This window comes from Vigna radiata, chromosome 5 (assembly GCF_000741045.1).
Source record: "Vigna radiata var. radiata cultivar VC1973A chromosome 5, Vradiata_ver6, whole genome shotgun sequence".
NCBI classification, from domain to species: domain Eukaryota; kingdom Viridiplantae; phylum Streptophyta; class Magnoliopsida; order Fabales; family Fabaceae; genus Vigna; species Vigna radiata.
Genome location: NC_028355.1, coordinates 19498822 through 19512643, shown reverse-complemented (window position 1 = coordinate 19512643; position 13822 = coordinate 19498822). Strand labels below are relative to the sequence as shown.

The window sequence follows — 13822 nt, the reverse complement described above, 5'->3', positions numbered from 1 at the left end:
CACGTGCGTGTAGTGTGCAGAGATAGCAGTTCAAAGACATGTATGTCCTCTTCTTTAAAGACAATCTTTGGTAATACCTATGTTTATTTGTTAAGTAGGTTCACTTTCACTACCAGGTCTTACATGCCTGTTCCACTTTACCATTGTACTATGAATAATTGTCTATTATTTTTTGGAGCTGTTTCCATTGGACAGTGACAATGTTCCCTTTCTTTTCTTTTTCGTTTTGTTTGCAGTTATTTTGGGACACAATCTACCAAGTTTTTGGTCTCTTAACACCTTCAATCTCTCCACATCCCAAAAGCATGGTAGTTATGATTTTTGATTGATATCAGAGAAAGTTGATTGAAAAAGCAATTTCTCTTGCTTCTCTTGGAAGTTATTCAGTCATGATAATACAAAAAATATTGTGAGGCAGGAAAGTGACAGGATCACATGACCAAACTAACATTGATATAAAAATGTGTGAAACAAAGCAATTGCCAAGACTCTGCTCAACATGGCGTGCCTCTAAATTCAATTTCCCACAATTCTAAGCTCCCTGTTAGGTTTGTTCTCCCTAATTTATATATATAATAACACATTTCAATCACTTCAAAACATATAAGTAATTATGATAGTGTTTTGTTATACCTATTGCACAGAATAAAAAAATACTTTTTATGTCATTAAAATCTATAAAAATGTGTTTAAAAAATAGTGTTGTTTTACACCTATTGCGCAGAATAAATACTTTTTTATTTTAGATTTATGACAAATAATGTATTCTAGTTATCATAATTTCTTTTAAAACATTAGAATTCAAGTTAGAATTAAAGGTATTAAAAATAATAGATTAAAATATGTAAGAACTTATAAAATGTTATTTTAGAATAATGAAATTTGATTATTTTAATAATAAAATGTCTAAATATAAATAAAAATTTCATAAATGAGTTTCATTATTTTAAAACATATTATCTTTCTATAAATCACTTTTTTATAACTCTCACTCTTTTCTAAGTTATTTTACTTAGTTTGTTTGTTTGAAGAATTGAGATAGTAGGATTTCTCTTGGTAGTAGACTCTTCAAAATCAATTTCTCAATTTAAATAAGTTGTTTTTTTGTCATTTTCTAGGTTTAATATGTTCTTCTTTTATAAGTAGACATATCTTATTTGCATGTGTTTTTAGAGTCATTTATAAAATTGTTTGTTTAGTAGTGGTTCTAATGGCTTACCTTTATCATGTTTATTTGTTCTTATGGATATATAGATTTTCCTTTGCATATGAGGTTGCTTTAGGGTTTCTGAATCCTTAGAGCAGGTTGAGCTATCTCACGTCTAAGAGAAGCTAATTGCATTATTTATAAGTTATAGATGTATTTAAATTACTAATTGAAGTGATTGTACTATGGTTGTATGATTTGTTGAGTTATATGATGAGCATGATTTGTGGAATTTGGGCTTAGGTTTCTAAATTGCATGATTTAGATATATGATGAATTTTGAAGTAAAATTTGGATTGATATTGCAAATGTAATGGTTTGTACTTAGCTGAAATGGTATGTTGGTATTGTGTTTGAACCATTGGAATAGGTTTGGATCTGCATAATAGCAAGAATTCATTTTTTGCAATTATGCAAACTCGTTAGACGAAGAGTTGTGTCGTTAAGCGACGACTAAGGTAAAGATCTCCTAACTTGGTGGTCGTTGGATGAGTGTATTTTTGTTGAGTGACTCCAAAGTTAGAGAACTCGCTGACTTCGTAGTCGGTGAGCGTGTTTAAGATCGTTAAACAAGGCTTCTAATTGTTGAGCAAGTATGACTTTTGACACTACTCATTGGGTGAGTGGATGATCTCGTTGAGGGAGACTAACAAAGTTGTTCAATCATTTTCATGTTCAATGATTTTTGTGTATGTGAGATGTGTGAGGATTGCTTATAGTATATAAATGTATGGATGATAATATGCATGTTTAGAATATGATGAGATGTGAACTGTGAGGATGATAGGATTTTCAAGAGAAAATCCTTCTGAAGTGTGTTTCTTAAGATGTACATTAAAGTAAGGACTTATATAAGATGTTATTCTGTTATTCTACTGGTCATTCACAATTCTAAAACTTCCTTGTAGTTCAACCTTAATGTGCTTAACTGGATGATTGAGTTTCTTTTATGTGAATTGGGTTTAAAGACTATATAATTGTCTTACTAGCTTGCAATGTTGTTTGTTTAGTGACTTTATGATAATCCTTAGTGTTGTCAATATGGGTTGAAACCCGTGAGTCAACCCAGCTCACCATGGGTTTAAGTCGGGTTGGGTTGGAAAAAAATGCAAAAATTTTGATACGAGCCAATTTTAACCCAACTCATTAAGAATTCGGCTCACACGGGTTGAACCCATGGTGAGCCATGTTGGCTCACCAACCCACCTTTTTTTTAAAAATAAAATTAATTATATTAATTATTTAAATCCTATTTTTTATTTAAATCAAATTAATTAAATTAGTTGTTCATTCAAGACTCTAATTTAATAGATGAATAATATTATAGATTGGATAATTGAGGAATATATCATTTGTTTTGTCTTGTTTTTGACCTATCTACCAGCATGACAATTTTATCTTATGCTATATATTTTTGTTAACGACTATATGTAGTTTCTTGATCAAACGGTTGTGTATGTCTCATTAAACTAAATTGGCAAAATTTTATGCTTGATAGCTTATAATATATAACAATATAGTTCTTTTGTTTCATTTTCTTTTATATCAATTGGTCCAATTATTATTGTTTTGATTTGATCGATCAAAGTAACATGTTATAAGAATCTCAGAAGAAGAGGGTGAAAAAAAAGTTAAGTGAGCCAATGAGCCAACTCGTTTAACCCATCAACCCGTGGTGGGTTGGGTCGGGTTCAAATTTTTTCAGCTCGCTAATAAATGAGCCAGGTTGGATTGGCTCACTAAGTGGCCAACCTGTGGTGGGTCGGGTCGGGCAGGGTTATCCGTCAGCTCTAATAATCCTTTTATATATTAGTTTACACTTTTTTTTGCTTGTGCCTTCTTGTGTTTGTTCTCTTATTTTCCAATAATCATCTAATGAACATGAGCATATGAAGAACCATGAGACTATCTAAGTATGGAGGACAATGGTGGTATAACTGAGTACTTCTATTCTTTTTTGTTCTTTTGTTTAGCATTACTTTGAAAAACTCTTTTATAGTTTCTTAACATTGTAAATAAGTCTTATATTTGTTTTAGAAGTTTGAAATACTTATAATATTCTAGTTTTTAAATTATTTGTCTTAAATTTATTATGTATTTACTCTTTTACTTTATAATTTAGGTTAGGGTTAAATATGTTTTTCGTCCCTTAAGTATCATACGATTTTGGATTTAGTCTCTACTCGAAACTTTGATTGCTTTTAGTCCTTTTAGTTTTAAAATTCGTATTTTTAGTCCTTAAAAAGTAACGACGTTAGATTTCTTTGTGAGGTGGCTAATGGCAAGCCAGTTTGATACCATTTGTGTGCCACGTTGCTTTTATTTTTTGAAATCAGATTTAAGTGATGTGCCACGTATGTTTTCATTTATGAAATCAGATTAGGGATTTTTTATGTTTGAAAATAATTAGGGTTCTTAGCAAAAATCAAAAGTCCGACAATAGTAGTTGGTAATCACAACGATCTCTCTACACTAATCTTCATCACTAAATCGAAATCACCATGGAAATCTATAGAAGATAAATCCAATTGAATGCAAAGAAACCATGAAACCCCAAATTACACTCGCGAAATCGCACGTCATCATATTTTTCGCACCTGAATAGCAAATTCCATAAATCAACAATCAAAATCGTGAAACCCTAACTCGCGAGACATCTTCCTCCTTTGCGCCACCATTTAGAGAATCTCCTTCGTCTTAATCGCGCCATGGAAGTGTTAAACACCTCCCTCATCTCCTTCAACCTCTGCCCAAGTCATTACGCCTGCAGCAACCTGTGCGAAGCAACTTCCATCTCTCGACGCTTCTTCGTCTTCTCCGCTCAACTTTGCGCAAATCGCGTTTGTCTTCAATCAAGCACTTTTACGTGAACTTGTCTTCAATCATTTATGAAATCAGGTTAGGGGTTTTTTATGTTTGAAAATAATTAGAGTTCTTAGCAAAAATCAAAAGTCCGACAACAACAATAACACACCTCTCTCCCTCTCCCACCAAACAACAACAAACTCATAAGAATATTCAATTCTACTTTTTATTGTTTCTATGTGTCAAGTCCAGAATAAAACACGGCCTAACAATAAATTTTCAAGAAAAGTAACATTTGACGTGGCTTGTCTTAGCCATCTTACTTTTCAAAGATTAAAAATAATAGTTTTAAAACTAAAAAGACTAAAAGCAATCAAAGTTTCAAATAAGAACTAAATCTAAAATCGTGTGATACTTAATAGAAAAAAAAGTATATTTAATTCTTTAGATTATTAATTAGAATATTACAAGATATAAATAAGTAGAATAAAAAATCTAAAAACGTTCTTCTAAAAACACGGTTTAAAACACATTCTCAAATTTTATATTATGGGAAGATATTATTTAAAAATTAATAATCATGATAATTTTTTACTTCCTCTCCTTAATTAAGATTTTGAGATGGAAATCAACCTTGTATAAAATCAGAGTCTAGATGAATGTTCGATGATTTAAAATATTATTTTGTAGAATGATAACACAAATGATTTGATGATTGAATTATTTAATCAATATATATAGTTTGATTTATGTTGAGTATAAAGTCATAATTAAAAAAACATTATTTTACTTTACAAATGGATCGGTGAATAGAAAGAAATTATACCTTCTAATTATATAAAAAAAAAAATACTTAAGATGTTTATATATATAAAAAATTGGGGTTAGTGTCAAAAGCTGAAAGTTTATTTACTTTATTTAGTATAAAAAGTTTGGTTATATTATATTTTGTAATTTATATTATAATAGAACCTAAAAGCTAACCTTAACCGCACGAGATATGAAAAGAGTGTGGTCACGTGCCTCACACATGCAGACACTGATGACATGTCGGCCGCAAACATTGTTCCTAATCAAATTTCTGCCCACGTGATTGGTTCCACTTTTTTCTATTTTTTTATTTTAACTTCATTTGTTCCATTTCTTTTTTGGACATTTTTTACTAAATAAATGGATAAATTTGTGAAAATTATGTTAGGATAAACTTAAATTTAGAGATTTATTATTTTGTTAGTTTTGAGTCTAGTAATATTTAGTTTGATTTGATAGAGATAAAATAGGGATGAGTAGTTATGATTTTCTATTTATTTAAGTAAGATATTATTTTATGATACGTTAAAGAGATTTTATTTTAAATGAGTTGATATTTTATTGTCAGTTTTTATTATTTGAAATTGGTCCAAAGTCTTATTTGTACCTGTTTAAAGGTTGTGAAAAAAAACTCACTCATAGATTGAAGAGTAATATTATTTGTGTGAGTCAAACTCACAATGGATTAAAAAATAAAATTATTTTTGTAGATCACGTTACGAGTGTGTATAGGAAAATTTTCTCAATGTTGATATCAGACCCCAAACAAACTAGAATCTTTTCTCTATGTATTTACATTTCGGGTTTTTCCTTTTCGATCTTCACTGCTGTATTCTCTGTCTATTGCACTTGATGTTTCTGTGTCAACCGACACTATTTCTTTACATGCATAAAAGTTTCATATTTTTATTTTATAAAAAATAAAAAAATATTTTTTAACGTACCAAAAAATTTTTACATCCAGATAGTATTTTAGTTACTTTTTATTTTTTATTTTCTTAAAGAAATATAAAAACTTATATTTTTATATACATTTTAGCTTTATACTTTTGTGTTAAATAAATGTAAAAGTGTGTCATGATATTATTTTTCAAAATATATATATATATATATATATATATATATATAAATTAATATTTTCATAAATATAAAACCATTTATATATAAGTTGGAAGATGATTGGCCGTCAAGGACTTTTACGCATTTTGAGTTGTTGCATATTGCTTAAAACTAGAGTTACGTACTTTTGTTATTATCTTATTATTTAAGAGAGATATTTTCACAAATGAAGACGAGATAAATGTATTTAATACTTTTATTTGATATATTTTTATTTAACATATAAATTTTGCCAATTTTTTTTTTTTTTTATGAATTTCGCTCTAAACAAGAATCGTAATGCTCTTATGACTTTTATATTATAAATTTGACATCATTCGAAGTTGAACAAGTAAAAAGAAAAAGATGTTATTGATCTATAACGTGGACATGTGTGAATTTAAAATGATGTATTTGATTAAAGGAAAATGATATTTAGACAATATTTTTTTTGACAATATTTGAACATTAATTACGTGTCAATTTGTGATTGGTCAAAAATTACTCCACAGTAATGTTTATGATTATTATTATTGATTGTGGAGTAATTTTTTATCAATCACCACCTAATCAATGTTTAAATATTATCAAAAAATGTTATCTAAATATCATTATCCTTGATTAAATTGATGTATGATATGTTAAATTTAATTATTTAAGTAAGAGAGGGAGAGATTCAACCCATAGTAATTACTTATTTATTTTCAATCCATCCTACATCTGAAATTATATGTTAATATATTATTAGAAATTAAATATGTAAAGTGTCTATTATTTAATATTTAAAATAATAAAAATGGTTTTTTAACAATATAGTATTTGTCCACCCAGCTTAAGTACGCTATAACACTTGCTCTCTTTTTCTACGTGTATGCTTTATGACTTCATTTAAGATTTTATTATATTACATTAATATATCTGATTTTTTTTTTTTAAAGCTAAACGTGGCAAAAGGTAAAAATAAGTAAGATGGTGAATGAATTAATTAAACTCAACTTACCTGTCACATAACGGTATCATTCTATATTAAAAATCATGAATTATTTACATTAAAAAATAAACTGAATCATTTTATAGTTTAGATTTAAATATTAAACTTATAAAGTTATAGTTAAGTTAATTGTTCATCAACATAAATAAATTATTTTGTTAATGATTAAAATGTGTTCGAATTCGAAAAATTCATATATATTCGAGATTGGATTGAATTTAATTGAGTTATTATTAATCAAAATTCGGTCAAATTTAATTATTTAACTTCAGAATAAATTTGTATAAACTAATTCAATTGGTCTTGATTGAACTTTAACCTATTTTGTCCTATTTAATCTCTGTAAAAAATGTAATTAAATTTGATTGAGTTATGACTAGAATTTGATTCAATTCGATCGAATCTCGATAAATTTGACTAAATCAGTTTCTATCAAATCTGACCAAGTGAACATCAATTAAAATTTGATTAAGTTAATTTATTTATAATTTTGAGAGGATCATGATCAAAATTCAGTCAAATTTAATTATGTCCTAAATAAATTCGGTCAACTTATTTATGTCTAAAATTTGATCAATTTTTTCTCAGTCAATTACAATCAAAATTCTTGAAATCTATCTAACCAAAATTCATTCAAATTTAATTGGATCAATCTTAGTAAAAATTCGGCCAAATTAATTAAGTCAAACAAAATTGACCATTAATGTTAAAAAATACATTAACCATTTTAAATGCATATAAATTAACCATTCAAACAAAAAATAATTGAGATCACTTAAACTAATTTTCAGATAAAGTACATTTTATTCACGACCATTAATTTTTATAAACTACATAACATTTTGTCCACGTTAATGGTTGGAGTAATACAGTAATTTGTAAGAGGAAAACATGCCCACTAGAGTACCGTACTTTGACTGTGGAACAGAAAGTCAAACTTACACATCTAAAAATTTGAACATATTTTATTTTTTATTCTATTTACTATCTTCAATTTTCACTACAATTACTTTCTCTTTAGTTTATAACTTAAATCAACTTCTAATCTAAAATACATCAGCTTTTAATTTCTTCAATTCTATAAACTTTGAAAATTTAATAACTATCAAATAACATTTAATATTGCTTGATATGATTGTATTGTCTAAAAATATAGAGTGAAAATATCACATTAATTTTGCTTAACATGTAAACCTTCTTTTAAAATTATTTAAAATGCCGGCATTAACTAGTTTAATAACTGTATATATTATTATTTTCTTTTTATTAAAAAGTTTCTATTTTACTTTTTAATTAATACTCATGGATAGATATCTTGATTTAAAAATATTTCATTTACAAAAAATTTTAATCCCGCCTCATTTTGTACACTTTTAAATTACATTAAAAGTACGCCAGTTCGTATCTGTTCGGTTAAAACACTATTCAATTTCATACAATACAGTAGTATAAACTTATATGAAATCAAACGTAAAATTTCTCTTTCTTTCTTCTTTTTTATCCATTTTTTTTTAAATTGTACTCTTTTTCTTTCTATATTATACTGAATTTATTAAAATTAAAATTTGACCCTTTCTATATTATACTCTCCCGAGTCTGAACAATTGCCTGAACTTGTAATGCGTGACAAAATCACGAAGATTACCTGAACTTGTAATTGAATTATAAAAAGGAGAAATCAAAGTTGGGAAATGAAAGAAATTTCAGACAGCAAAGTAACATCGGTAATTATTGAAAGGACAATAATATTTTGATAATACTTTTCTGATAATGGAACACGTGTCATCATTTTATCAGTCTATTTAAATTTATGTTTAAAAAATATTTAAAACAAATCAATCACAAGTTGTCATGTATGCGTTGTCAAAAAGTTGTTAAAGAAGTGTTGATAAAAAAAAATTTTCCTTGTTGAAAAGGTTTTGGTCTAAGTGATGATTAGAAAACTTTTTTGTACTTAGACAAATTATTCCACGTCTGTGTTGAGTTGGAAGTGGTGAGCCAGGAAAAGAACAATACTAGTATTAATACATTTTTACATTTATTTATTTGATATATAATTATAAAAATATAAATTTTTATAATTTTAAAATAAAAATACAAAAAAATAATATTAAATAAATGTAAAGGAAATAATAAGATATTATGAATGTTTATCCTGTAACTCTATGAGTATTGTTTGTTTTGAAAGTTAAAAAAAAAAAAAAAGGAAGCATAAAGGGGACAAGTGGTGGCTCCACCTATATGATAGTAGTAGCATTGAGATCCCATTATCAAAATAAACTTGCTAAGGATTCAGATCTCAGAAGCAGATGCAATTGCAAGCTCAGTTTAATCAGAGAGACAAAACCTAATATTCTGCTAAATTCCAAACAAAAACCAATATACAATTCCAGAGTGTTCCTGTCCTCTTCTTTTGCAATCATTTGTCTTCTTCTTCTTCTTCCTTCTAAATTTCTTTTCTTTACTCCCATTCAAAAACTTGCACATATTTGACAACCTCAAACTCTGTCTCTGATTGCAACGCCCAAAGACCATTTGCTTTGACATTTTCCAACTCTCTCTCTTCTCTCTCTCTGATTTGTTCTATAAAACTATCAATATATATGGGCAATGAAAACCATCAGTTTTACTATCAGAAAAGCACATTCCTTCCAATGCTCTGTTCACGACCTACCATCAAAGACGTCACCATGCCACGCTTCAGAGACCCTTCTGCAACCTCCGCCAACGACCCTTTATCCCCAAGAATCAGTTGCATGGGTCAGGTCAAGAGAAACAACAAAATAGCTGGCATCCCTCCCTCTCACAGACTCTCTTTCCCAAACAAAACTAACACTTCCTCCCCATCTCTCAAATACTCCAAACTCAGAAGACTCTTCTCCGGCAAAAACTTCATCATTACCACCCCCAAAACCACCACTGCCGCCGCCGCCCCCCCAACCTCCAGATCAACCCAACACCTTTCGGATGTCCCCAGAAACCAAAACTTTCTCAAGACTCAGAACAACAACAATGTTGTTTGCATGATCAGCATTCAAGACATGGATCCTCCTTTGCCTGTGGTCAAAAGAGTTCCCAAGTTTGAGGATGGAAAACAATTGGATAGTCTCTGGAAAAGGAGATCGGGTACGGCTAGACCTGCACTCAAAAGTTTACAGCTTCAACATATTCACCATCCAAGGATTTCTCATCAACCTCCAACCGTTTAACACCTCCACAACACAATCATATCCACAGATCCAATCCTGGATTACATTTTTTTATTTTATTTTGTTTTTTTTTTCTCATGTTGTCACGTACATCATCGTATACAATGTAAAGGGTTTTCTTCTCTCTTCTAATTTTCCAGGCTTTCCATTTCCCGTGTTGCTTGCTTGCTTTGTTTCTTGAAGCATCTCACATGGCGGTGATGCAGAGTATCATGGCCATGTTTTCTCATACAATAGTAAATCGGTCAAAGTCAAATGGTCAAATATTTAATGCGTTTTAATTATTTTGTAGTCTTTGAAATGGTGTAGGCTTAAAATTTAATTAGTATTCAGAGGGCGCAGCTTTTTTTTTTACAATATTTATGGCCGGTTTTACAAAAATTGATATTTTTATCAATATTTTGGAAAGTTAATCAAAATTCATTCATGTGCTTGTGAATTTACCTGAATAAAACATGAAAAATGAAAAATAAAGTTTAGAGCTATTCAAAATCAAACCAATAGAGAAATAAGATTGATAAAAATTAATTTTTTTTTCAATCACTTTGTTTAATAATTCTATATTGAAAATAAAAAATAAAATTACTTATAATATTTAAATTTCAAGTTGTATTGATAAAGTTAGGAGTTTGCTCCATTTAGATCTTCTCCAATATACAAAATTTAGGTTTATGGTTTTGATGACATTTTAAGCTTTCGGTCAACATTTAGCATCGGCTACATACAAGGTATTTAATAAAATATACAAAATTTGTACTTGTTGAAAATATTCACACCTTTATATTTGGTAGAAATTAAAGATTAGGATTTATATCCAAATTATATATTAATATAAGCTATTTGTTATTTATATATGTAATTAAAAAATATAGTTTTTTCTTGTGTGATGAGGTTTTGGAAATGAATGATCAAGCTACACGAAATCAGGATTTAAAAAAGTAGCATATTATCTCATATTTATATATTTCGTTAAAAAAATATTTTAATATTCAAATGATGAAATCCATTCTTACATCATTGTTTATAATTGGACCTGAATCCGTTATCCGATACAGGTTATGGTTGGAAATGGTCCAAGATCAATCTTCTACCTTAGAAAAAATATATATAATAAGAAAGTTGCATTGTGTTTATAAAATATGAATTGCTAACTCTTGTAATGGTCAATAAACATTGATAACGTAGCAATTATTGAAGTCACAGTTTTTTTTTCTGTAGTTTAGATTTTGGTGACTTTGAATTCCAAACACTGAAAATTTTGTGCAAACCCTTTAGGTTTTATTTGGTAAGATAAAAGCATAAAGGAAAGGGAAAAAAAAGTGAAAGAGTTATGATTTACCTTTTTTTTTCTTTCGGATAATATACTTAGACAACATTTTTTTGACAACATTTGAACATTATTTACGTGTCATTCTATGATTGGTCCAAAATTACTTCACAATCAATAATGATAATCATAAACATCACCATGGACCAATCACATAATAACAAATAGATAATGTTGAAACTATTCCATCTTAAATAGTATGAAAAAGGCAATGGGAAATCGTAAGACTCAAACTATTACCCACTGTTTGTAATTTTAATCTCACCTTTTAAGTCAAACAAAAGAACATTTTTTTTCTTTCACCTTGTCACTAAAAAATTCCACACCAAACGCAACATTTGAATTAAAGGCATGTGATTCAGAAGTGTGGTTAGGAATAAGAAGTCAGTATTGTACACTGTGAAAGCGAAATGCAGATAAGTAAATCCTCTACGAAAGTGAGAAATGGTATAATTAACTAATGATTTTTTGTCTAAGTATAGTTCAAGTCAACAACATCAGGCCGTAGCATCAAATATTGTTTATACCATAATGGAAGCGAAAATTTTCAATTGGGATATTTAATATAGAAAAGAAAAATGTTTTTTTTACACCATTTTTGACAACGTATTTTTAAAGTTATTAAAAAGTTAACTTTTTATATTTATAAAGAAAATTAAAGATTGATGATGCAATAATGAATGTAAAATATGGGTAAAAAATTGTTGGGTATCATATATTTGTAAAGTGAGATTGAATGATATAATCTCAACAAATATCAATTTTGTTAAAATTATTCTTTTAGGTTAAAAAATAAATTTTAAATCTAATTTAATTTTATAAAATCAGTTTATAAAATAAAATTTATTCTCAATTATATATTATAAATTTGTTTTATACTATTTTTTCGATTAGCTTTGATGGATAAACCGTTTTAAATAAGAAATTAGGAAATCACAGTTTCTGCTTCGAGCTTTAGACACTAGAACTTCACTATATTGTTGAAAATCTACCTTTGTGGGTTTAAGTAAATGCTCGCCATTGAAAAACCTCAAAACAAGTGACGAGAAATTTGAATGGATGCGCTTACGTTAATTTGACAAAATTAACCCAACATTATTTTATCTATAAAGAAGAAAATTAGGCTCCGATATGATAATAAAATAAATATAAGTGTACCAACGCATGACTATAAGAAAGAAAAAACATACTTTAGAAAGAGAAAACATAATAATGCTAAGTGCATGTTTTTACTATTGTAAATAATATACAAAATGAAATAAAAGAAATGAGTATAATTGCAAAAATAAAATTATAGAAAAAAAATAAATAAAAATAAAATTAAATATGGTTGACAAAAAAAAAACTAATTATGATTGAAATAGAAAAAACGTTCAGAGGTTGATTTAAACAACATACAAATAATTAAAGTATACATATAAATAAGTAGATCACAAATCAAGATACTTTGTCTTATTTAATCAAATTGTTTGAACAATGGATCACACAATTCAGAAAATAATGGGTAAGGATAAAGCCCAGTTCTCAAACTTTCGTTGAATCACTGTGATTCTTTACTTTCTGCACCTCAATGATTGCTATCTGCAGGCCATTGTAAAAGAAAATAAAAACCCTTTCACTGTGCACTGCACTCTTTGAGAGGAGAGAATAAAATGGTTAGTTATTTCTGCTGCCACAATCACTACTACAACTCCGTTCTCCATCACCGTTGCACTTTAAGAAAAGAGAATAAGCTTCCAAAACAGAAATCTTGTTTTAAAAGTAGTGTTCCGAAACAAATCTCATATGTTCTAAAAAGCTTATTCAATTTATTAAAATTCATTCTAGAATGCCTAGCTTCTTCCGAAAATCCTGTTTTGAAAAATTTTATTCTAGAAAGGTTTTTATGGAAATCATTTTCTAGAAGTGTTTCAAAACACATTACTCAAAAGTCACCTCCATGGCCATTTAAAAGATTGAGTGCAGTTGGAAATTATGAGAAGGAAGAAAAAGCCTCATTGCGAATGTCATGAAGTCTTTTGTTTTTGGTTTAATACCTATTTTGGTCTCTCTTTTGGGAGGGTTTGTTCAAAGTGGTCCTTTTTTTTTTCAAAAGTTCACTTTAGTTCTAACTTTTGCAAAAACTGTTCAAGTTGGTCATTTTTGGTAACGGCGTTAACTTGACTAACGGTAGAGGTGTCAGGTGACTAATGTCTGGTGATGTGGCATTGTAAGTTGTTTTAAAAAAAATATATAATTGTGAGGTGTAAATTAATATAATTAGGGTTGGATTTAAAAAGGAATCAGGGGTAATTTTTGATGTGTAATTAAGTACATCATCCTGTTACAGTACTGAATCATGGTTATTGTTCCCAAGTTTAAAAGCAATGGTTAGG

The 13822-nt window shown here is 28.4% G+C and overlaps 1 protein-coding gene and 1 long non-coding RNA gene across 2 annotated transcripts; both read left to right on the top strand.

The window, feature by feature from the left end:
* Positions 1–25: 25 nt before the first annotated feature.
* On the top strand, positions 26–2212 carry LOC111241673. Its single transcript, XR_002667885.1, has 3 exons — positions 26–94; positions 237–548; positions 1578–2212. It is a non-coding gene; the product is annotated as an uncharacterized LOC111241673 (long non-coding RNA).
* Positions 2213–9060: 6848 nt separating this feature from the next.
* LOC106761650 lies at positions 9061–10439 on the top strand. The gene has a single exon (XM_014645217.2). It carries the CDS (start codon positions 9515–9517, stop codon positions 10118–10120), a length of 606 nt encoding a protein of 201 aa, XP_014500703.1. The 5' UTR covers positions 9061–9514; the 3' UTR covers positions 10121–10439.
* The last annotated feature ends 3383 nt before the right edge of the window (positions 10440–13822 follow it).

Coding starts and splice junctions, on each gene's coding strand:
- LOC106761650 (XM_014645217.2), top strand. CDS start 9,515: ATGGGCAATGAAAACCATCAGTTTTACTATCAGAAAAGCACATTCCTT.